Genomic DNA, 27,119 nt, shown 5'->3' on the forward strand with positions numbered 1-27,119 from the left:
GTGCCATACTTAGTCAGTTGGACAACGGGAATGAAAATATAATTGTGTTTGCTTCTAGACAGCTTTCGTCTTCAGAAAAAAACTATAGCACCAAAGAAAAGGAGGCCCTTGCTTGTGTCTGGGGTGTCAAACACTTTTCTACTTATGTATGGGGCAAAGAATTTGTACTTATTTCTGATCACAAACCTCTCATCTTCATCTGGAATGACAAAGGTTTAAGAAATGCAAGTCCTAGATTAGTCCGCCTATTTTCTAAGTTATATGATTTTAATTTTTCAATGAGACATATTCCTGGAGGAAAAAACTTTAAGGCAGATTTTTTATCAAGATGCCCTGTGAATACCTCAGAGGATGAATCCATCTTTGACGATAAGGAGGTGGTAATAAGAGGGGAGGAGCTACGACACCAACCAAGATGGCCGCATAGTCTCCCGGCTCCGCTGACCCCCGTCCTACGCTCGCTTATCCTGTCGAATATCCTGATCTCCTGCCCCGGATTGTGTGGGTGAACTAGTCTGCATCCCGATGGTGTGATCGCGGAATTTTTCTGATGTTCTGGTGTGAAGTAACATCGAAAATGTTTTGAGGCCTAACCCAGACTGGAAGCCGGGGTCTCGATTGCTGGTCTACCCGGGTCCAAAGTGAACAACAACGGACTGCCGAGGGTGGTTGGGTCCGGTCCTTGGAACTTTCGAAAATTTCTCTGAACTACTTTGCAACCATCTGCTGCCTGGTGCTGTACCTGAGGTGAGGCGACGGGTGGTGCGCGGTGCTGCGTCGCGGGGGGCCCCGGCCCGGAGGCCAGGCACTAGCACCGCTGGTGCCTCGGGGTAGGGGTCCCGCCGCGCGTTGCTGCATGTTGCTGGCCCGTCCCTCACGGCCTGTTTCGTTTTTATTTTGTTTCTATGGCCTTTTTTCTCTTCTCTTATCTTTCTTTGTCTTTTTCTTTTTCTGGGTCAGTGCAGTGGGTTTCCTTTGGTATCAATCCCTGCTTTTTCATCTGTGCAGCAATTTTCGTGGTGTTTTTGGGTCTTAGGGCAGGTGACTGCAGGCGCAAATTGACCGTGATATTCCTTCACGTCCTGAACCTCCTGTTTCAGCGCCATTGATTTGATCGATTACTGTTTACCGTTGGCACGTTTACTATTCTGCCTGTCATTTTCGCTGCTGGGAAATTGTTCGGCACCTGATCCTTCCATCTTATATTATAAAATGAAAACCTTTTATATCCTGTTTTTCTAATTGTGCTGTTCAGTGGCTAAGAGTACGCTAGCATGGAGATTCTGCTCCCCGAGGTGCTGCATGTGATTAAAATTGCTCTCTGTCAATCTAACTGCCTAGCGGCCAGCCCCCGGGGTTGTAGGCCCATACTTGTATTTGGTTTAAATGTCAATAAAGGTTTTCCAAAAAAAAAAAAGGAGGTGGTAATAAGTTTGGTTGATGGCCTAAAGTTAACTGAAGGGGTCATTCCTAAATCTGACTGGTTACGAGCCTCAGAATGTGATAATTCTCAGATTCTTTTGAAAAAATTGATATCTGATGGTTGGCCGAGAGAAAGTCAAATTGATAAGAACATGATTCCTTTTTCTAAAATTAAGGACGGATTGAGCCTTGAAGAAAATCTTGTTATGAGAGGATCTTTACTTGTTCCCCCTATGTCTATTAGAGACAAAGTGGTTGCTTTGGCTCACAAGGGGCACGGAGGAATTACCAGTACGAAGAGAAGACTAAGATTGCATTACTGGTGGCCGGGCATGGATGTTTCCGTTGAAACATTGTTGAACAACTGTGTTGAAGGTTCTCATGCCGAAAAATCTTTACGCACGGTCAATTCTCCTTTGTCTCCAGTAAAGTTTCCTGAAAACCCCGGGGTGAAACTAGGTATAGATTTTTTGGGACCAATTGGCGGTTTAAACCAAGGTTTTAGGTTTATCTTAACCGTTGTGGATTATCACTCTAAATGGGTGTCTTTCAAATTCATGAAGGATCCCAAATCTGAAAATGTGATCAGTTTTTTGACCAAATTATTTAGGTCAGAAGGAATCCCTGGCTTTATTGTTTCAGACAATGGTGTGCAATTTGTTTCACACAACATGAGAGATTTTTTTAACAATCATGGAATAAAACATCTAACCACTGCTTTGTACAGTCCACAAGGCAATGGTTTAGTGGAAAGGGTGAACCGCATTTTAAAAGATTCTGTTCAACTTGCCATCTCTTTCTGGACAAATTGTACAAGATGTTGTGAGAGATAGAGTGTGGTCATATAATAATACTCCTCACTCCACCATGGGCATCACTCCGTTGGCCATGTTGCGTGGGAGGGAATCCTTTAATGAATTGTCTCCTGAATGGGTGGTCAGTAAAACCAGGTCTGGGGGGAGTTCTCTTGATTTGAATATAGTTAGGGACAGGGTCGAGAATTCTCAAATCCGGTCCAAGATCAGATATGATGACAGCAAACATGTTAAGAATGAATGCTTTTCTGTTGGAGATAAAGTTAGAATAAGGAGACCAGGTAAAGTCAAAGGGTCAAAATTTTATCCTGAGACTACCATTGTCAAAGTTGGGAAAACATTCTGTCATGGTTTCAGGTGGGAGATGGTGGAGCAACAGACGTATTGCTAGAATTGTTGGTGGTAAGTCTGCAACTTCTTCCGATTCTGGTCTGTTGTTGCACTCTTTTGAGGATTCTTATGATACAGTTTCGAGTGTTCCTTTCTGTTCTTCTGGTGCTGCACTTCCTGTAAGTAATGATTTAACTGTTCCTGATGATATTTTGGATGGTCCTGAGCTTGTCTCAAATGACTCTTCTATTAGAGTCAGTTCCAGGCTGAGAGCTACTCCAAAGTATCTTGATGATTACGTGACTTAACTTTTTTGTTTTTACAAGTGAGGAGGTGTGTTATATCCCTTGTTTTAGTTTTCTTCAGTTTATTTGCCTTTATGCTTATCTTGTATATATTGTGTTTTCTTTTAAGATGTACAACCTTAAGCCTCTCCCTTAAGCCTCTCCTTTCTATGTCATCATTGCTTAGCAATACTGGAATGTTTAGGCTCTTGCTGCTCAGTTGAGACTGGAGCTTGACAGAGTGACACTCTGGCAGTTTGAGAGCTGTACTTGTTCTTATGAATAAATCTTCTTTAACCTACAAAGCTGATCCTGTCTTCACTGGATGCAACAGGTTGCTAGACAGGTTAGGGGTCTCCAAACAAGGAATGAGCGTGTAAGAGTGAGGAGTGGTACTCCTGTGTGTGTTGTGCCCTCACACACCCATGCGAGTGTAAAGCATTATCATTGGGCTCTGCTCCTCATGGGGGTGGTGCTGCAGTCCCTCACGGACCCTCAAAGAGGGCTCTTTGATGGACATCTTTTAGGAGTTGCTGCAGTTGTGCATGTGGGTATGTGGGCCAAGTGGTGGTCGTGAGTGATAATAAAATAACCAGTTGGTGCCCCAATGTGTTTAATAACGGGTCTTCAGGGTTAGGTTAAAATCTGAACGGGGATGAAGATGCTCTTTATACTGCTGGAGAGGGAAAAAAACAAATAGATTCCCCTACTCTCAACCCATGTGATAATGTAGTGAAGTGTGTTAAAAGTGAGTGGTTGACATGGTTCGCTCTGTCAATTGGTCCTTAGAGGATCCCAGAGTGCTTCTTCAGGACCGTGAGCGCAAGTAAAAAAGGGAGGAATAAGGAAGAGACACCGTATGTTTCTACCATGCCTTCGTTGAGGATGTCTGAGGTATCAAAGAGCAAGGTCATATTCATATGCTCTGGTTCAAAACCTGTTGGAGACATAAAATAGGGAGGGGGGAAAAGAAACAAAAATGAAGGGGAAGGAAACACTGCAATAGTCAAAATATTGATAAGAGGGGATGCACTACACACAGGCTTATCATGCGTAGTGGATCCCGGATTCATGCAGGCAAATCATTACAGACAAAACGGGCAGTGTGGACTAAAGGCAATACTGTACATGCATAGTTGGTACGCAATGCATAAAGGGCTGTGGCTCCGAAATAAATAGGATACCAATGGCATCCTGAGGGAAGACAGAGGGTGTGGTGCTGGATGAAACTACGGCTGGAACATGCACAGTCCTAGTAGTGGCCCCTGCTGTGCATCATGCAGAGCCCAGACCGTGGTGCAAGTAAAGGGAGCAGCATGCTGGCTCATCGTAGTAACTAAATGTTGTATTTACCAACTGGCGTGCGCTGTGAGATAAACAGAATGAGGCTCATAATGCAGAGCCCAGTTTGAAGGAGGCACACACATTACATTCAGCAGCTCTTCATCGACTCACAATCTCAGCAGGCTCAGCATCTCTGACCTTCTCATTGTAAGATATGCTGAAATTAGTCTCTGATTGATCAGGCAGGTCCTTTCTACACCAGGAAGTCTATGCCCCTGGGTTCTTCAGCAGCAGTAGCAGCAGTAGAGGTTTTTAAACCTTAGAATGTAATATTGATCCATTAAAAGGAAACACCCATAGTTTCTGTCTCTGAACCTTGCCTTCTTTTACACTTGGGTGCCAGGCTTCTGAAAGTAGAACGGGAGAACTGGATATGCTGGGTCCAACCTTGGTGCAGTTGGCCTACCATAAACACAAAGGTGATGGGTGAAATATGTGAAAAAGTCTCAGCCATTAGTCATATCCAGGCCATCTTTTTTTACCCATTATACTGTTTCGCACAAGTTCCAGCAATATGCAAATGAGGCCTAGTCTTACTCCAATAGGAAGAGTCTAGTGTACTGTCAGCGCACATCCCATTTAGATTGGAACACTGGCAACCCTAACCTAATTTCAGACTTGTTTGGCCTCATCAGTAAGGTGCTGCTTTTATCCTGTGGCACAGCATGCACATCACCGGCATCTGGGCATACCTGTCACAGGTCATCCAAGTGGCACACAAAGGTGGGGGGTGGGGGAATGCTTGCCAACATCGCAGCCATTGGAGATCATTCAGAGTTGATTCCAGCGACCCTAAAGGGCTTCTTCAGATTCTTGAAGGAACTACACACAACCCCATTCCGCCATGTCTTTATGGCTTCATAGACAGTCTATAGACTCTCGCTCACCACTTCTCCCAACTCTCTTATTCTCCGTCTTATTTCATTTTGACACTGTAAAGCATCCTGTATGTGGCTGCAACTAGGAATGCTGCTGGTGCTGCAGCACCCCCAATTACCCTTGAGAGAGTTAACTTTGAAAATACCAATAAAGATGCCTTTATGTGTTTCTCTTGCAACATGCAATATTTTTTCAAATGTCAAATGTGAGGTGCCTTCTGGCTAGCTGCCGTTAATTCTTTTAACATATCTGGCTAGCTGCAGTTAATTCTTTTAACATATCTGGCTAGCTGCCGTTAATTCTTTTAACGCCTTCCATGCTCATGACGAGCTCAGCTCGTCATGCAGTACACTGCTCGTGTGCTCATGACGAGCTGAGCTCGTCATGAACAATGGGATTCAAGGGAGGTCAGCAACCAGGATGAATTGCTGTTGCATTCAAGGTGTTAACATATCTGGCTAGCTGCCGTTAATTCTTTTAACATATTGTTTACTTTTGTTTCTCTGACTCAAGAGTGAAGGCATATTTTAACTTGACCCTTGTGACACACGTGCTGTGGTTCGGGGGGGCGTGAAAGGAACTCATGTAAATAAAAACATCTTCTTGTTTACAAACTGAACTTCAAGTATTTCATAAAAGCTCTGCAGACTGAAATATATTAGAGTTCTTTATGAGAACCACGGTATGTCAAGAGATATAACTGCTCAATGTAATATTTACCTGGGGTGGTTTTACCTACCAATCCCGAGTTTTACTCCGCAGAATAAGAGACTATCAGTGTTTAATTTGTAAAAGAAAGAATGCCACTTCCCAAAGTCCTGCTCAGAAACCCATTACAGGTGCAATTAAACTACAGTGTGCTGAATTCCATGGCTTGCATTTCAAATCCATCTCAAGCCTCTTTAATCCACTATCAGACACTCCCTGCCCTTGTGGGTCACTCTTGCAGGTAACTGTTTTGTCCCTATGTGACGGTTTTTCTGCCATTCTGTACTTCTGTTTTACTGTTACTGTTCTTCTGTTTTACTGTTACTGTTTTGTGCGTTTTTAACTTTCTTGCGCTCGTAAATATCGAATGTGGAAAAATAGGTGTCGGTCTCCTAAATTAAGTGCTAACGACCAACACCAGCTTTATTTAACACCACCACTGCTGCAGCAATTCCCCCTCTGTGCTGAGAGGCTTTGAAACCCATTGTTCATGACGAGCTCAGCTCGTCATAAGCACAGCTCCACTGTGCCTCATGACGAGCTGAGCTCGTCATGAGCATCAAAGGGGTTAAGCACTGGTAGGAATATGTCTCTCCCTCATCCGAGCTGTAAAACTCAGAATATTATACAATTTCCCCTTACAAATTCTGCCGCATTCTACCTAACAGAACTTGTGCCGGACAAAAACATTGTGTTTTCACAGAAAGATTCTCGATCCAAGCGCAAACTTCAGAACAATAACCTATACTGCACATTTTAGGTCATGAATTTATTAACATGTGCTCTAAAAAAAAAAGCAGTATTGGACCTCACACGATTTTCCTTTTATGCTTACCAGGAATACCTAATTAAGGGCACTTAATCCCGTTACCCTGCTATACAGCCGTAAAAAATTGTTGTACAGAGATTTTCATTTTTTATTTTATTTTTAGATCATTAGAGAAGTAATTTAGCTTGGGTAGACATTGCTGATCCGAGCCAAATTTTTCTGGACCACATTTTTAAAAATGGTGGATGTTGTAATATCTCAGGAACCATGAGACCCATATACTTCATTTTGGTGTCAAAACATAGGTTTTAGGGGTCAAGTAGTCTTCTGGAAACAGAAAATAACTCCTTAGAGCAACCCTTCCACCATTTTCCAAAATGGCGGCTATAATAGAGGAAGAAGAGACATGTAGAGAAATGAAACAAAGACTAATGTTTTTTAATCCTTTATTTGTACACCAAACAATGTTTATAATCTAAATATGAAAAAAATGTATGTTTATAACTCCTGTTTTAGACACATTTTCATAGTTCACTTTATTTGTTTCGGCAACCGCTCGTGGTACATTTGAGAAGAGCATATCGACTGGGACATCATTTTGCAGCACAGGTTTTGCAAGTACATGCAATGTAAGTTCTGTGGGTAGACACTTTAGAAATGTCGTAGGTTTAAGCTCCCAATCAATATCTTCCCAACCAAATTTACACAGATCTTTCTCTACATATAAATGATCCAAAACATTTACACATTTTTTGATCAAGTAGAACACTCTTGTAATGTGTCCAAACACAGAATATGATTTCAGGGGAAGGTCACTTAACAGGACTGATCTCTTGAACTCACTGTACCGAAGATCATCAAATGTGTGATAGTCAGAACTCGTTTTCCACACATGCTGGAGGTATTTTTCTACGTCTTTAAAGCCACATACTTCTTCTTTCTCAGAAAATCCTTTTAGAAACCTCACAGATTCAGCAGTGAAAGCTACATGCTTTGTTTTAATTTTGCTCATAGTGTCATCACCTGTAAGAATATCTGTCTTGATAGGAACACTGGGCATCTCTGCGTCAAATTTATTATACAGATTCTGAAGCGGGAATAAGTGTCTTTTCTCACCTGTTACATAACATATCTATAAGTCTGACAATCCTTGACTTATGAACATTGCAACAAATCTAAGTAGCACAATAATAACATCTGTATCACTTGACAGTGCAATAACTCGATTGGAAACATTTTGAACAGCCCACTCAACATGTGACACAGCATGAAGGTCAGCTTCCTCCAATTTGCTGTTAAATTCTTGGACAATATGGCCCGTACCTTTTGAATATATTTCTGCTGGCACCAACTCCTCATTGACAATCCTTATACGTGCAATAATTGGAAATTCAGTGTTCACTGAAGCATCAGCAATGTTTTGGTGAGTTTACATCCGTAAGTTCATCTTGTTCAATGTTGATGACCAGAATTTATCAAGTTGCACAGGTATGGGTGTTGAATTTTTTATGCAGGCAAGGTCATTTGTTCCACTTCATGACATTCATCTAATTCTCTCACATTCTTTGACAGATAGTTCAAGATAACTGTCACAGACAATGTGCAGTTCTTGCAAGGGCTTTGATATCTGTAGAACAGTCTGAACGACCTCTCTGAAGATTTGCATGGATTTGGCCATTTACAACTGTGACATATCGTCCACAACAACAGCAGTTTTCAATGAGGACACCTTTTGAATGGAATGACTTTGGGTGAAAGTTTTTTTCGAGCTCTTGTACAAACGAGTATGTGCTTCACATTCTTCTTTCACTCGTTCCAAATACCAGGACCCATATCTCAGGTAGTTTATGCAACTGAAATCGTGAAACACAGTAATCAGTGACTCCACAGTCTTCACATGCACCTCCCAATAACCTTCCCGATCAGCATGTACTAATATTTTCACTAGAGCTATCATGTGTAAAACATTTCCCCAGTACTTGCAAAGTTCTGATTTTTCTTCACATTCTTTGGCAAACTCTACTAACTTGGTTTTCAGGTTTTCTGATTTTGAGCTGAGTGTATCAACATTGTCTGGCTTTGCATTATGTCTTTTGAATGAAGTGCACGCTGTCACTTGTTCACTTCTGAGATAAGATATGAAAAACCAAATTTATCATTCTTGTTCTAGAAAGCATTCCAACACAATATTTCTATATCCTCAGATATGATGAGCATACATTGTAACGAATGAACATAATGAGTTCCGCTCAACTCACTGGACAGTTTTGCTTTCAAAGAATTGAGCCACAATAAGTGCATCGTCTATGCCACATCCACTGAGATAACCTCCTGCACACCACAATGCAACCTTTGTATTGTGGATAACACATATCATTGGATAAAGATCATCAAATTCTACTGGATTGCTCATGCAATCGCCTTCATAGTAGAAAATTGGCAGGATAGGCTGGTCTTCAAGCTGAGCATGCACATTTTGGACATTTTTTAAAGCTGTGTATACTAATCCGTAGTTTGTGACTGGAGATCGTATTACTGGTAAAAACCCAACCTCCTTCAATGGTATGGTGTTGTGGGAGATCATAGAATGGATTCCAGCCCACTGTGGAACTGGCTTTTCTACATTCATCAGTCTGCATCAAAGAATCAATATGATACATTCAGTTAAATCATCTTTGTGGACTATAGCATCAGGTAGAAGAAAATCCATGTCCTCTGCCACTTTGAAACTTTCTGGTAGACTGGAATGTGTTGATGGCTTGTAGTGATTTTGCACACATTGGCAAGTCAGTTTGGGTTATAAGTTTGCAGCTTCATTTGCTTATGCCTACGGCTGACACAGCTTGTTTTCCAGCAGGTACTTCATTGGTACAGTCTTGAAAAGCACCATGGCAGTATCATTTGTACTGGATAGTCCAGACAAAGAAGAGCTGTCTTCAAAATCAAAATTATCAAAAGCAAGTACTTTCCTAGTAAACTGACTTGAAAATGGTATGCTGTCGGATTTACAAGATTATGTAGCATGAGCTTCTAACAAGTTCCTGCTACAAACTATGTCATTATAACTTGTTGATACACCAATCCTATTAATTGATGTGATTAGCTCTTTTACACTTGTCATAGACTGTGTAAGTAGTCATCAGGTATACCAGAGGTTTCTTTTTGCCATGATGTAATTCATAAAAAATAATTTGGAATAGACAGTATGTTGCACTGCATAAGGCTTTCAGTTCACGGGATTGTCTTTCACTCCTACGCTTATATCTTCAAAGCTATCATCAATGTTGTTGGATTCTGTTCCGGACTCAAGAACTTTAGTTTGTAACAGTTTTAATTTGCTGTTATTAAACAATGATGTAAAAAATGTTAAGGCAACTTCAGGCCTTCTTGTTGACTCCCATGATTTGTGAGGCTCTGTGGCATCACAATTTTTGTCATTAAGTCCAAAATGGAAATCTTCCAGGATGTTTCTTAAAATGGTTCCTGCTGATTTTGCTGCATCCTGTGATCTTATTTTGGCAGCAAGAACGTCAGGCGTCAAATCAGCTGAGACCACCATAAGTGGCTCATTCTTTTTGTTAGACTGTCAAAAGCAAATTCTGTCATTGTACATTCTCACCATAAAAATCTCAATTTTGTTAATATGGATCGATATAGTTTCATCAATGGTGACTATTATGTATCTGATCTTACTGAGTGGCTTTAAAACCTAATTTGCTTTTTCAAAGAGTGCAAACTTAACTGAAGGCTGGGGGTTACATTGCTGCTGGGATCTCCTTGAACTTTCATATGCTCGGATGTATGCAAGCATGCAGTTCGGGAGAGCATAGAAATCCACTGCAAATACATTCACCTCATAAGCTACTCGGCTGAAAACTTCATCTTGGAAGAAACTTGCAGCAGATAAAAACATGTTTGCCCTGTGAGACTCACATACAATGCACTTTTTTCTCTCGTCAATCCCTTTGGTCCTTGTTCTGTCTAAAACACAGATAACACAGTGAACATCCTCTGCTTTCTGATCAGTTGTTGGAGGTGAACGAGGGGTAGCCATCGATCTTCTTAGTGGATGGTCATTTGGTTTGGTAGTCGTTGCTTTCTCAGAAGACTCAGATTCTTGTTGTGATTCTTTTGTTGCTGCCATTTTTTTAGATTTATTTTCCAGTTTTTTTTCCAATGTATACAACTTGTAGCACTTGTTGTTACAATAACATATTTGATCCTCTTCATTCATCAGTTTCAATCTTTAGTGAACTTTACCTTGCCATATTTCTGCAGCATTTTGAACTCTCTTCTTTCCAGCCGTAGTTGATGTTAGCTTTTCTTTCAGATTAGTTTGGAATATGACACATTTTGCTTTGTTGAAGGAGTCCTCAGATTTTGGATTCAGCAACTCTCTGTCAGGAGATAAAGATAATCTGCTACCACCTACTTCGCTCATGTTTATATATTTGAATCAATGGAAAACCTGAAATAATATCAAAATTAAAATAAATTACCAATATGATAGCTAAAAGTCATCATTATTGAGCCGCCATTTTGGAAAATAGCAGAAGCGTTGCTCTGTGGACTTATTTTCTGCCTCTATAAGACTGATTGACCCCAAAAACATATGTTTTGACACCAAAATAAAGTATATAGGTCTAAGCGTTTCTGAAATATTACATCATCACTGCAACACATCCGCCATTTTAAAAAATGTCGTCCAGAAAAATTCGCCCCCGGTTAGCAATGTCTACCCAAGCTAAATTACTTCTCTAATGATACAAAAACACAAATGAAAAATGAAAAACTCTTGTCAACAATGTTTTTACAGAGGTATATCAATGGGCCAGGACTAACTTGGTCTATCCAGTGAGGTGATATCGTTGGCCTGCTCAACACTCCCCAAATTATTTCAGCACCGTTGCCGACATATAAACTGATGTGTAACCTGCAGTTCCCCTGCTTGAATACAATCAATACAATCAGGTGCCAAGGTTACATTTATTTGATAAGTATTCATGCGGGCCGTCCACATTTTAGACATGTTATTTAACATCTGCCTGGTGCCTCTTTTGCTCTATTAATTGTTCAAGAAGTTTGCAATGGTAATTGATTCTTAACATGCCTCTCGGAATGTTCTTCATTTTCAGGGACCTCTTGTCCACTCCCTTTTGTTAAAAATGGATATGTCACAACCTTGGGTGGCAAAGAAAGAGAAACTACATTTAATGCAAGTACAGATTATGAAGTTGCATGCAATGAAACTTACACCTTGGACAAACGAATCACGGCACATTGCGATGAGAATTATAATTGGAAGAATACATTTCCCTCCTGTTCACCCAGTAAGTACCATACCTTCACACTTTTAAGAGATTTTTTTAAACTGTTGTTTAACATTTTTTTAATTGGGATATACTGCTTGACAATGTAAAATCCTGTTCTGAATTTCTTGCTCCCAACACGTACTTCATTTAGGCTCTAGTTTAAAACATACATCAAAAACAACAGGTACATTTCTTTTTAAGTTTCGCTTGACAATGCCAACTTACCTTATGTGATGAACAGAAAAAATGTTTTTTTAGCAATTAAGGGCTTTCAATAACGGTGGAAATCAGTGTAAGCTGGTTTGTGCCAAACTAGAGCCATGATTCTCCCCAACAGGGTCACAGTTTTATGTCCTACCAGTGTGTTTAGATCGGAGGCCCATGACAGGATACATACTAACCAGACTGAAATTGTATTCAAGAAACACACAGTTGGAAAAGTATAAGGAAAAGGACAAGGTCTTTTCTGCCGTGATCAATGCCTGCTCTCTCCTAAAGCATAAACACGAAGTAGCAGAACTGTTAGATAATCATCATCTTGATCTCCTATTTATCACGGAAATGTGGGCCGACCCCTCAGCAGGCCCAGATTCCTGGATCACTACTCTGGACAGCTTTGCTGCTTACACATGCAACAGAGTAAAGAAAAGAGGGGGAGGTTTGGTTCTCATACACCGAAATCATTTTTTAGTCAAGATAGAGACGATTCCCTCCATGGTATGTGAGGCATTTAATTTCAATATAAGGCTCACTAATCATTAATCATTTAAGGGGATTCTCCGATAACGTCCACCCGGCACCAGGAGAGATTTTCTATCAGCAATAGGCAACCTACAGGAACCTGCTGCAGGTGAATCTAATTTCACCATTCTTGGGGATTTTAATTTTTATCTGGAGGCCGTCGAAAATAAGGGTTCCATAACCCTTACCTCGGAGTTAGAGGTGTTAGGACTCTCTCAAAAAGTCACAAGTCATACACACTCATCTGGGAATACACTGGATGGTCTTTTCACAAATAACTAGCAGATCTCTATCAATGAGATCCTCCCTCTGACGTAGTCTGATGACTTTGCAGTATTATTTAATATTAGGATACTGGATCCTTCCTCCCTACACTCCAGCTCAATCCCCCCCAAACAGTTTAAGTCTTGGAGTGGTATAGATCAGGCCCTTCTTAAACAATATCTGGTTGACACCCAGACAGAAGATGTTCCAGACCCAGAACTGGCCTCCACAAATTACACGGAATGGCTTCAAAATGCTTATACTAGACCAGTACCGTATAAAACTGTCTCCAAAAACAGGAAGGCTCCTTCTGCCCCTTGATTCTCTGAGGCACTGCAGTTCGAGAAACAACACTGTAGGAAACATGAAAGGTGCTGGAGCCTAGTGTATGACAACCAGGAGAAATTCCTCTACAAGATGGCACTGGCAAATTATAAATGTCTTCTACTTACAGAAAAAAGTAATTATCACACCAGGAAAATAGAAACTGCACAAGACTCAGCTAAACAGCTTTTTCAGGTAGCTTCTAAGTTGGCAAGGCCAGCGGAAAACTCCTCTAAGTCAGCATCCCAAGTACTCTGCGATTCGTTAGCCAGCAGCTTTCAGAATAAGGTGGGGCAAATGTATTCAAACTTCACTGCCCCCCCGTAGGCTGGAATCAGCTGGTAGGAGATAGCAAGAGTAGGGACATTTCCACCTTCATGGAATATAGGCCAGTTTCAGTAGAACAGACCTCTGATCTGGTTAGCACAGTCAAATCAGACTCACCGTTTGACCCGTGCCCCCCTTTAGTCCTGAAATTGTTCCCAGAACTAATAGACACCAACCTGGCCAACATTTGCAACTCTATGTACAGTTCAGGCACCTATCCTTCCCTATGGAAAATGGCCTCTATTCTGCAGCTAAAAACAATCTGGATCCAGGAAAGACCAATCGTGCATCTTCCTCTACCAGCTAAACTCATTGAAAAGATGATGAATACTCAGCTGGATCAATTTATTGAGGAGAATAAGCTGCTGGATGATGCACAGTTTGGCTTTAGGAAAAGTCATAGCACAGAAACCACGCTCTTTAAAGCGTCTGATGAAATTAGGTTTGCGCTGGACAAAGGAGGTGCTGCAGCACTGGTGCTATTAGATATATCGGCAGCATTTGACACGGTTAATCATGCTAAGCTGATCAATCGTGTCTCAGCTCTAGGCATTAGCACAAGGCTAAAGTCCTTCTGTCCTCATTTCTATCCAATCGCACCCAGTTAGTTAGCTTGGGCGACTTCAACTCACCAGATTTTTCACTCCCATGTGGGGTTCCGCAAGGCTCTTCGCTAAGTCCAACTTTGTTTAACATCGACATCACGGACTTAGCATGAGTAATTAAATCGTTTGGGATGGGTTTCACATCATATGCCGATGAAACTCAATTGGTGCTTGCCGTACATAAAAATGGAGATGCAGTTTCGGCCAGCTTTCATGATGGTATGTTGGCCATTAGCACCTGGATGTCAAATAATTGTCCTAAATTAAACTCAGCAAAGACAGAAGTATTGGTCTTTGGGAATCTTTCCCCAGGATGGTCTCCGGACTGGTGGCCAGATAATTTGGGATTACCACAATACCTGTCATAAAAGCCAGGAACTTCGGTGTCATTTTTGACGATAGATTATCTTTTATACATCATGCTAACGCAGTGGTCTCCTCATCCTTTTATGTTTTAAGGATGATAAAGAAATTGTTACTTTTTGTCCCGGCTAGTACAGGGAGTAAGTTAATCGGTGCTCTGGTCATGTCTAAGGTTGACTACTTCAATAGCCTTTTAATTAATGCACAGGAAAGGGCTCTTGGTAGACTACAGTTGGTACAGAACACAGCCGCAAGGATACTGTTGGATACCCCCAAGTTCAAGTCCATCTCTAATGTGGTGTGACAATTCCATTGGCTGCCCATAAGAAGTAGAACAAAATTTAAAGTTATCTGTATTGCCCACAAGGCAATCCACAATGCAGGACAGGAATACTTGAAGAAAACCTTTCTGGCTTACACGCCTATCCGATCTCTTCGCTCAGCAGATGCCAAAGTTCTGGTCGTCCCTAGAACTAAGAAAGCCAACTGGTATGACAGAAGCTTCATAGTTACCACCTCCAAACTGTGGAATTATATTTCCATGCAGATTAAGGCTAATCCCATGCTGCTATCATTTAGAAAACAAATAAAAACCTGGCTCTTCAAGCAATAGGCTTTCTCACCAACATTTGCCTACCCTTCCAGCATATAGTCATGAGACACCTACGGGTATTTGTGTGCTTAACAAGTTGTTAAAATAAATAAGAAGCACTGTTTAGAAAGGGACTTTAGGTCCGTCCACTTTTTGATTACCTTGAGTAGAGTTTTTGATCGGGGAAATGTTGTGTGTTTCCAGAAAGAAGAGTGCCTGTTATACCCCTTCCCCGAAACACTTTGAGACCCTCACAGGTGAGTAGTGCGCTTTACAAATCCCTGATTGATTGATTGATTGATTGATTGTTACACTTTGAGTGGCTCTTAAAGGGATTTTCCTATCCTATGAAGGCCGTTGTGTTGAAATATAATGAAACAGTGGTGTTGTAGGGGAAACACAGCAGTAAAGGTTGCAGGTTTTTTTTGCTTGTTTTTGCTTCCCACTTGATGCAGTCCTGCAGCAGGTACAGGGCAGCCTGCCCAACAATGGGATCCGTCTCCCAGAACCCGGCAGCTTCCTGATTCTCAGCCGGGTGCTCCTTTGTCATTTGAGATTGGACATTGTGGCTGGTGATGACCCAGTTTCTTACCAATTAGCTTCTTTACCTGAGTCCTAGTAATTCCTTGTCCTCAGAAGCTGAGGAATCTGCAATACTCACAGATAGTTTTGCCTGCCCAAGCAAACTAGGAAGTAAAAAAAGACCAACTCAATTAGAAACTGTTTCCGTTTCCATTGATTGATACCTTAGCTACTCAAGGCTACTTCCTACTTTTGCTAAGCAAGACCTTGAAAAAGGCCCTCTGATTGAAACTGGAGATGGTGGGAGGGAAAATAAGGACGAGGAAGATTTGGGCTCAGATTATTAAAGATAACACGTAAGTAACCGGGGTTTCCTCCTTACCTCTTCGCCAGGGCACAAGTTGAGGGTACACGTGGTTAGATGGCGTCCACCCACTATTTCCATAGGGTGGACACCATCCACCCTGCCAAGAAGTTGGGCCCCGTTGAAATATGCTGTACTTGAACCCAGTGTATTGAATCCTAGTATTTACATAAATAATAATTTAAATACCACTATTTTGTTTAATTTCTTTTATAGCGCTACTCATCCCAGTGTCAGAGTGCTTTACATCACACAAAAACATTGTACATTGATAATAAATCATGTAAGTGTATACATCAATGTACATGATACTTTACATAAGACAGTGAGGGTTACATGGTATAGTAGTCACATACCCTTCATAGCTCACCGGATCTCTGTGTTAAAAGCAGAAACCCACTTATCGGTCATCATAAAATAAAAATTGGTCAACTACATGTTACATGATGTGCTGTGTAGGAGGCAGATTAACCCTCTATGCTACTTTGATTAAAAACTGGGACTAGTCAAAAACACTAATCTCTCCAACTACGGTGTTAACCTCCAGAGTTATCGCACCATTTATTTATTATTCCCTGAGAATTACAGGGCACACACATGTCTTTGCAGCAGGTGTTTTAACCCCCATAAGAAAAATGCAGACTCTGCAACCCATTAAGCAGAACAGATTTACTGTCATGTTTCTCCATGTTGCCAATTTTCTTGTGGCAAAGTTTTGAAAAATGTTGAGGGCAAGATTTTGAGTCAGGGTAGCACCTATTTTTTGGCACAACCCTTATGCAAAATGCGCTCAAATGTACTCATCATAGATCTGATAAACATATGTGTGAGGTCTGAAGATCTGATGTCACTTGTAGTGATGTCACTTCCTGTGGGGTCATGTGTTGTTATGCCACTTCTTGTGCTGTCACATCCTGTGATGCCACAAGCGATGTCGCACACTGTGATGTCACTTGCATACTGCCCAACTTGTTTATTCCCCCCCACTTCTTATTTAAAGACATGTGTCCATCTTCCTCACCCCAGTCCTTACAAGATGTGGTAATACTCAAGACTTGTAAAATTAGATAAGGTACAGTGTTTCGTTTCTTCACAGCTAGGTTTTTGCTACATAAATACATACATCCATAGAGGAAATGCGGAAAAGCATTTAGTAATTCCCTTGTGCATGGAATAACCATATGCTCTCTGTCCGAAGCTCTGTTCGATAGGACTAGAAAACAGAATATCAATAACATAGATTTGTCCTCTGATGCAAACAGATCTGTCCTTGCATTACCAGCCCAAATCATCATTTCCTAAAATACTACTGGGGATAACAACATGTCATTGACACAGGAAGGATCCTGTTTAGCAGGTCATTAGGCTTACTTCCTGAATGTAAAGGCAATTCATCTCTCCCAGTGAAACATCTAGGGCTGCTAAAGGCCTGTTCTTTGAGTTGCCCTTTTCTATTTACATAAGAATATGCAACTTGATTGTCTGATGTTGTACAAACTATCTGGCCCAGAGTATGCTCCTGAAAGTACAAAAAGGCTTGAACAATGGCTACCAACCTTAAGTTGGAAAAGTTCAGTTTTTCTATCTGGTGTCAAAACTCTTGTGCTTTGAGATTCCCCAAAATTGCCTCCTAGCCCTAGCTATATTGCATCTGTTGTTCTTACTACTGGGGAGGGAAGCAAAAGAGGACATTGCATACCTTACCACGTATCCACAGACACTGTAAAAGTATGCATAGTAATACCATATGTTGTAGTAACCTATATTCAACAGAATGCCCTTTCTCTAACTTCATGAAATCTAGCCACTGCTGTAGAGAGTGCAGCATGAACCGAGTCACTAGGATTAGCTCAGCTCTTGAATGCCTGACCCCAGGAAACTTGTACATGCTGTTCTAAGGGTTGAAGATGATAATTGCATACCCACGGTATCACATTGGTAGATGCTGCCATACCCCTCTGGACCGTTAACCTTTGTTTGGCCATTACTTACAACTTCCAAAGAAATGTAGAAGGATCGTGCAGCAACTTCTCCTTCATTGAGTTAGGAAGAAAAACTAATTTTAGGTTTTCGGATGGCACCACATTTGATTACTTGTCATTGAAAATCCACCAAAACTGACGAACTACTTGACACTCTTTGTACCCCCTCTGTTCCCTTAGAAAAAGAGGTTGATGAAATTAACCAATCGTCTTGACATGAAAATATTTTAATTCCATCAGAATTAATTAAGCCCATAAATGGAGCTAAAACTTTGGTAAATATCCTTGGAGAAGATGATAGTTCAAAGAGCAGCATTGTGAGCTGGGAGTGTTTCACCAAGACACAAAGCCCTAAGCACGTTTGAGTTGGAGTGTGCTGGTATGTGTAAATAGGCATCTTTCAAGTCTAATGAAGCCAAAACGGCTTCCAGGGATATTGGAGGAAGGATTTTTTGTAAAGCTATTGTTTTGAATGGTATATGAAACAACACATGTTCACTTTCTTTAGGTCGAAGACAGGGCGAAAATCTCCTGTTTCTGCACAAGAACCAGAACTGAGTAGTACCCCTGCCTCTGTTCACTTACTGACACTCATGTAACTGCTGCCTTCATCAAAACCTCTGAATTCCCTGCAAGAGTCCTCTGCTGAATAAGGCAGTGAGGTGTTGGTGTTTTCTGAAAGTTGTCCAGGAGAATTGCTTAAGCTGTACTCTGTAGCCATTCTGAACCATCTGTATCATCCATGCATCTGAGATCTTGGTGTTATGGACTTGATGAATCTTTTTAATCTTCTCTCCAAGATCGTCAATGGAAGACTCTTCTGGTAAATAATCACTATTTTGACATTGAGGTGACAGTAATTGTTTGGTGCTGGGATGAAAGGGCTTTAACCAAGATCTCATAGTTGCAAACAACCCAAATGCTCTTAGCATTAAACCCTGAACTCCTAAAGAATGAGCAAACTGCTGTCAGGAGCTTTTGATCTTCCCAAGACATTTTATTAGATCAGCCTATAGTGTTCCAAATAATATGGCTCCCGAAAAAGGTGATCAAACTAAAAGTGCTTTTTGCAAATTGTCTGCCTTCAAGATCATATCAGTAATTTACAATGGGGTGCAATGGCAGATCCTGCTACCACAGCAGCTGAAGACAAGAGATGAAAATTTATAGCTGGTAAAAATCTCACTTGCTACTCCAGAAGAGACAATATAATAGTTGTTTCTCCTACTTGCTGCAAACAGTCCACAAAATGTTGAACATCTCTCAAAGAAGACTGTACTAAATAGGTTGCAAAGGTATTTGCACTGAGTGAAAAGTTAGGGCCAGTGAAAGACCTCTTGATTGCTGATTCAATTATTTTGTCAATAGGATCTGAAGACCCAGCACCGTCAGATGTTATGATGCCATTTAATGAGTTTTCCTTTAATACAGTGGATGTAGGAGTGGAGATTCTTCTTTAAACCCCTGTAATGGATATAGTTTTGATAAGAACCTTGAGAAATTGGCTTCTCTACTTCCTTCTGCTTTTTACTAAAAAGGTTCCTGATCATGATTTGTAGAGGAGGCTCTTCAAAATCCTTACAATGGTACTGTTTAAAAACATCCTTCATCATTAAGATTTCTTTATCCGTACTTGCAAAATGTCCACTGCAGGAAATTCCAATGGCATAATAGTAAAATGATGTCCCATGTCCTCTTCTTTAGGCTCTTCTTGAGCCTCCTCCACATGTCTCCACTTCGCAGGGCCTTTGTTAGGCCCCATCTTAGAGCTCTGCCTCAGCAGAACTCACTCAAATATTCTGAGCATATGTACTCATTTCTATAGTAATGCTTAGCTATAAAAACCAAGTAGAACACAGTAGCAGTAACTTAAGGTAACCACCCTGTGGTAATTCATGTATACTGTTGCTTTAATACGGTCTTGGTAGAGCTTAATATTATGTTGTAATGGAATATTAACCATGCAATTGTGTTCTGAGCTTGTGATGATTCCAATTTAAGTCAATTGCTTTATTACCTGTTTGCTGCTGGATGGGATCAATTTCTCTTGGAATAAACCTCTTAAAATAGCATCAAGGAGTGATGGATTTATTATGCAGGATGCTTCACACCCTCATGGAATATGTTTGTCAAGGCAGTAGTAATGCTACCAACTCTCCTTATGGAACAAGAATTGCTAAGCTGCTGCAGAACAAGATTCCCTCCCTTACAGAACAGCTACAGCATGGGTCGTAGCAATATAAGCTTTCCATCCTCATTGTAAAGCTATAAATTGAGCCTGAGTCCTTCAATTCTCCCTCACAACAAAGGATACAACAGGAAAGCAGCACAACAAGCTTCCCTTCTCTCACTGAGGGCATCTGCAGTGCAAACTTCAATTCCCTGCAGATCAGGTATGGTACAGAAGCAGCAGTGTAAGCATCAACTTATCACAGAAAATGTAATGCAGTCATCAGGGGAATGTAGGTTATGCACAGATATCTGGAACAGGTGCTTATTCCACTAAAAAGGGTGAATGAATTAGTTGAATCTCTGAGTGATGCTGCCACCTTCACACAGATGTCATTCTCTAAGATCACACATGCTGTTGCTCTCAGTCCAGAGAGACCTTTGAAGTGCACAGACTCACTGCCCTTCCTGCTCCAGACTCACTACAGAGGGGCATTCAGCATTTTGTGTGGGCTTAGGACACAGCCCATTCAGTTGTGTCAGTTCCTCTCTCCCATCCTGCCCAGGATGGCCCATCAGGATATGGATGGCTCATCAGTAACACCTAGGCTCCCTTTGTGTGTAGCTGTCTAGAGAGAATGCACAAAGCCCAGTTGTTACATACCCTAGAGGTGTATTCAGAGACAGTCAAAAGACACACAATGGCTAAAGTAAGAAAATGCCAACTTTCTCAAAGTTGCATTTTCAGAGTAACAATTTGAAATCTAACTTCGTCATCAGTTAGGATTTTAAATTGTGATTCCAGAGACACCAAACTTGGGGGTCCCATCTCTTCCTAAATGTAAATTACACGTATAAGATGTAATAAAGTAATCACAATGTTAACCTATGGGTGAGATAGGCCTTGCAGTAGTGAAAAACAGAGTCAAGAGTTTTCATTACCAAGACATGTACACTTGAAGTTACATGTCCTACTTTTTAAATACACTGGACTCTGCCCAGGGCCTACCTTAGGGGGGACCTATATGTATTTAAAAAAACGTTAGAGCGTAATAAGAGGGTTAACTTGCCAGGTTCACATAACAGTTGCACACACAGCCTCTGCAATGGCAGGCTTGAGACATATTTGGAAGGCTACTGAAGTCAGTGTTACAATCAGTGCAGCAAGCCCACCAGTAGCATTTAATTTGCAGGCCCTGCGCACAAGTAGTGCACTTTCCTTGGGACTTAAAAGTAAATAAAAAATGTTAATTGTGGAGAAACCAATGTTACCATGTTTAAAGCAGAGAGCACATGCACTTTAGCACTGGTTAGCAGTGGTAAAGAACCCGGAGTCCTAAAGCTGGTAAAAAACAAAGTAAGCAAAAACAGGAGGTCTGAAGGAATAAAGTCAGGGGAATTCACGTAAAGGATACTGGGTGTAACAGATGCTCTTTTAGGAGAAGGTTCATGCTTTTCCACTTGCAAACCTGTATCTCTGGTCTCCCTGAGGCTATCTCCATTTTAAATAATCTAATCCTGACGCATTGTTTAATATACAGAAATCAATACATTTTAGACCCATCTGCTCTTTCATGAATATGCCAACTAATAATTCTTTTGATGACAGAATCAGTTGTATATATTATGAAACCCTGCCTGGCCGATGGCAAGAACAATGCAAAGCACTCTGAGTGTGATGTAAGGAATAATCTTTATGGGTGCATCAAACAATTAATAACACAAGCAGGCTGAGTGTCAAAAGACACACAATGGCTAAAGTAAGAAAATGCCAACTTTCTCAAAGTTGCATTTTCAGAGTAACAATTTGAAATCTAACTTCGTCATCAGTTAGGATTTTAAATTGTGATTCCAGAGACACCAAACTTGGGGGTCCCATCTCTTCCTAAATGTAAATTACACGTATAAGATGTAATAAAGTAATCACAATGTTAACCTATGGGTGAGATAGGCCTTGCAGTAGTGAAAAACAGAGTCAAGAGTTTTCATTACCAAGACATGTACACTTGAAGTTACATGTCCTACTTTTTAAATACACTGGACTCTGCCCAGGGCCTACCTTAGGGGGGACCTATATGTATTTAAAAAAACGTTAGAGCGTAATAAGAGGGTTAACTTGCCAGGTTCACATAACAGTTGCACACACAGCCTCTGCAATGGCAGGCTTGAGACATATTTGGAAGGCTACTGAAGTCAGTGTTACAATCAGTGCAGCAAGCCCACCAGTAGCATTTAATTTGCAGGCCCTGCGCACAAGTAGTGCACTTTCCTTGGGACTTAAAAGTAAATAAAAAATGTTAATTGTGGAGAAACCAATGTTACCATGTTTAAAGCAGAGAGCACATGCACTTTAGCACTGGTTAGCAGTGGTAAAGAACCCGGAGTCCTAAAGCTGGTAAAAAACAAAGTAAGCAAAAACAGGAGGTCTGAAGGAATAAAGTCAGGGGAATTCACGTAAAGGATACCGGGTGTAACAGATGCTCTTTTAGGAGAAGGTTCATGCTTTTCCACTTGCAAACCTGTATCTCTGGTCTCCCTGAGGCTATCTCCATTTTAAATAATCTAATCCTGCCGCATTGTTTAATGTACAGAAATCAATACATTTTAGACCCATCTGCTCTTTCATGAATATGCCAACTAATAATTCTTTTGATGACAGAATCAGTTGTATATATTATGAAACCCTGCCTGGCCGATGGCAAGAACAATGCAAAGCACTCTGAGTGTGATGTAAGGAATAATCTTTATGGGTGCATCAAACAATTAATAACACAAGCAGGCTGAGTGTTTACATATGTGTGTGTTCTAAGCACAGTGAAAGATAGAGAGTATGACACTGCTGTCTTTGTGTCATTCTTAAATGGGTTCCTTTTAGCGATAAAAGAATATCGGCAAACTGAAGACCGTGCTATAAAGGAAGGTTGAGAAACAGCAAGGAAGGAAGGATGCATGAGTAACAGAAAGTGATAGGAAATCAAGCCAGAAATGAAGAATGGAGTATAGTGGTAATAGTGCCAAAGAGAAATAAAAACTGACAAGCGAGAAAGAAAAGAATAAACAATGCATAGAGTGACACATGGATATATGATAAATACTAGGGAACCATTGATATGTTATTTACTTTCTAAAATAGGAGGTTGGCTTTTAAAGAAAATATATTATTTTTATTAATAACAACATTAATGCGTTACAATTGTGGCGAATATCACTCAGATCAATGCATTTACAGTGAATCATGCTTTTACATTCATATCTCTAGCACAGAGGTATTCAAACTTTTTGATGCCGAGACCCCCTTGTAAAACCTTTTTAGGCTTAAGGACCCCCTTGCAACAAAAGTTTCTAGAAACTGGTACTCCTCATCATCAACAACTATCGACAACCATAAATGCGCCTGTTAGACCTCATCACATTCATCCAACATTCATCCACCCACACTTTCACACATCCATCCATCCATCCTTCATTTATCCACCCTTTCATCCTTCCATCCATCCATCCTTCATCCATCCACCCTTTCATCCTTCCATCCATACATACATCCACCCTTCATCCAGCCACCCTTTCATCCTTACATCCATCGTTTACCCATCCACCCTTCCATCCATCCATCCATCCATCATTCATCCATCCACCTTTTCACACATCCATCAATCATTCATCCATACAACCTTTTATCCATCCATACATCCATCCTTCATCCATCCACCCTTTCATCCTTCCATCCATACATACATCCACCCTTCATCCAGCCACCGTTTCATCCTTACATCCATCGTTTACCCATCCACCCTTCCATCCATCCATCCATCATTCATCCATCCACCTTTTCACACATCCATCAATCATTCATCCATACAACCTTTTATCCATCCATACATCCATCCTTCATCCATCCACCCTTTCATCCTTCCATCCATACATACATCCTTCATCCATCCACCCTTTCATCCATACATCCATCTACCCGTTCACCCTTCCATCCATACATCCATCCTTCATCCATCCACCCTTTCATCCTTCCATCCATACATCCATCCTTCATCCTTCCACCCTTTCATCCATACATCCATCCTTCATCCACCCACCCTTTCATCCATCCATCCATCCAGCCACCTTTTCACACATCCATCCATCCATCATTCATCCATGCAACCTTTTATCCATCCATACATCCATCCTTCATCCTTCCTTCCATCCATACATACATCCTTCATCTATCCACCCTTTTATCTATCCATTCACCCATCATTCATCCACCCACGTTTTCCACACATCCATCCATCCATCATTCATCCATGCAACCTTTTATCCATGCATCCATCCTTCACCCATCTACTGTTTCATCCTTCCTTCCATCCATCCATCCATCAATCCATCCATCCACCCTTTCATCCATCCATCCATCCATCCACTCATCATTCATCCACCGATCTTTTCACATATCCATCCATCCTTCATCCAGCCACCCTTTCATCCTTACATCCATACATTCACCCATCATCCATCCATCATTTCATCCATTTATTCACCCATCATTCATCCAGCCACCTTTTCACACATCCATCCATTCTTCATCCAGCCACCCTTTCATCCTTACATCCATACATTCACCCTTCATCCATCCATCGTTTCATCCATTTATTCACCCATCATTCATCCACCCACCTTTTCACACATCCATCCATCATGATCCATGCAACCTTTTATCCATCCATACATCCATCCTTCATACACCCACCCTTTCATCCATCCATCCACCATTCATCCACCCACCTTTTCACACATCCATCCATCATTATCCATGCAACCTTTTATCTATACATCCATCCATCCACCCTTTCATCCATTCATCCACCTACCTTTTCTGTGCCTGTCTCATGGGGGGGTAGGGGAGGGGGGTCAGTATCTCTCTGCGTCTTCTTCCTCTCTCATGGGAGGGCATCTCTGTGCCTCCTGCTGGGGGCGGACAGGCTGTAACAACATCTCACCTGAAGAACAGACTCTAAGGCACATTTCTCCTGCCAGGCGCCAGGTATGAGGGTTCGTGCTTTAAGCTTTACAGGCTGGACCCACAGCTCCAGGTGCGCAACGCCCATTGAACTCAAAGGGCTCCCCCAGCCACCCTCCCCTGCCCCCATCCCTTCCTCTCCTCGTGTATATAAGCCGGGCAACACCTTCAGGGACACACACAAAGCCGCTCCCCAGTACTTCACACGTCTTTAAAAGACCTTTTACTGGTTAATGAGGCTTTGTTGTTTTTCACCCCTCGGTGTGAATTAGGCCTCCGCCGTGAGCACCCTCAATCAGCCCCACGCCATCTAAGGCAAACTGACACTCTGCGACCCCCTTCCCAGGACTCCACGACCCCCCAGATTGAAGACCCCTGCTCTAGCATCTATCATTTTTTAGACTATTCCCATACTCTGTATTTTGTTCTCACTCTATGCCCGTGGCGAGGTGTTCACAAATATTTCCTGTATGTTCATTCCATTTCCATTTGTAAACTTTATTTCGGCCATAAAAGACCATAAAAGTAACATAATAACAGAACACACAGGTAAAACGCATTAAAAATAGATCTCAATAAAAAAGTTAAAAATAGTTATTTACAAATTGAATCAAGAGAAAGACACTCAGAAACTCAACAGATTAAAAAAGGGGTATAAAAAGATGAGTTGCACAATTACCATTGTTTCTTCAACAGCCTTTGACGTCTTGTCCACAATGAAAGAAGAAAGCAAGAGACGGCCAATACCACAATAGTTTTTGTTTAGTAATTAAGATTCGATAAGACTCAGTACATTGGGTGAACCCCATGTTTTTGCAAAGTGGGATGAGCCAATATTTTCTTGATGTTCTATACCCAGGGCAAACAAATAATAAATGTATCACTGACTCAGGAGCGCCATTACATGCTGGGCATCTATTTAAAGAAAAATGTACCCAGTTCTTTGTGAAATCGAATAAGGGAAGGGTGCCCAGCCTAAATTGTATAAATAGCTTCCTCACCAGTGCAGGTTGGACTTCATCCATGTAAAGTTCAAACATGTATTGGTCTTTAAGATTTAAAAAGTCTATTTTCCTACGTGACCCTAAGCCTATACTGTCTATAGGATTTCACCAGCTCAAGACGGGAAATCTGCATACAGTAAACCTCTGGGCTAGACCAGAGGTCAGAATGGCCAATGTTGGCACAAAGTCAGTGGTAGAAGTGGGCGGGGATGGAAGGGCATGGCGTGCCCCTACTTAAATAAATTATTTCAGTCCGTTCCCCTACTTCTTTCATTTAAAAAATCGTCCCGGGACGGCAAGAATAGTCCAACTTACAAAACGATTATTCTTTCATGTTCCAGGGGCTGCTCGCACTTCTCTGTTGAACTCCAGAGGCTGCAGCAGCCCCTCCCTGAGCTCTCTGAATGTATCCCCTGATAAAACATTGGCACAATCCTAAATGGGGTCACTAAGCAGCCCCAGCTAAAAAACATGCTGGTGGAAGCCAATCTTAGGCAATCATTACAGCTGTAGCCACAAGAGAGTAAGAAGGTGGCACTATACCACATTTCTCTTTTGAAATATAACATCTGTGCCCTTAGTCAGGTTTCTCAGTGACCGCACATGACAAAATTGCATTGGTGCTTCAGACAGGGTTGCCAGTTGTAATGTCTACGTTTTCAAGTTGAAATGCCTCTTGCTGCTAAGTTACTGCTGCTGCACTCTTGGCAGACGCCACAGTAATAGTAACTGAACTCAATGCCGTAAGATGCACCTTCTCGCATGCTTTGAATATTTTTGGAAATTCAACCATTTTTGTACACCACAATATGAGTCCTGAAAATGTTCGTCTCGTACACTTCAATTTTGGTATATATATATTTTATTCTAGCAGGCTCAACTTTAATTTGGTTGGCTGGGCTGCACACAGGAGAGGTACAGGTGGCTTGAGAGCTAGTAGCTCCCTTACTACTTTGTTGGATTTTGTATTTATGTAACCTTCATCTTT

At 41.2% G+C, this 27,119-nt stretch overlaps 1 protein-coding gene across 1 annotated transcript in view; it reads left to right on the top strand.

The window, feature by feature from the left end:
* LOC147712731 (C4b-binding protein alpha chain-like) overlaps positions 1–27,119 on the top strand; it is a 366,951-nt gene that overhangs the window by 276,071 nt on the left and 63,761 nt on the right. The window contains exon 13 of the mRNA XM_086923391.1: positions 11,687–11,881. Within this exon, the coding sequence (XP_086779517.1) occupies positions 11,687–11,881 (195 nt within the window). The remainder of the gene's footprint in view (positions 1–11,686; positions 11,882–27,119) is intronic.

This window comes from Lissotriton vulgaris, chromosome 5 (genome assembly GCF_964263255.1).
Source record: "Lissotriton vulgaris chromosome 5, aLisVul1.2, whole genome shotgun sequence".
Taxonomy (NCBI): domain Eukaryota; kingdom Metazoa; phylum Chordata; class Amphibia; order Caudata; family Salamandridae; genus Lissotriton; species Lissotriton vulgaris.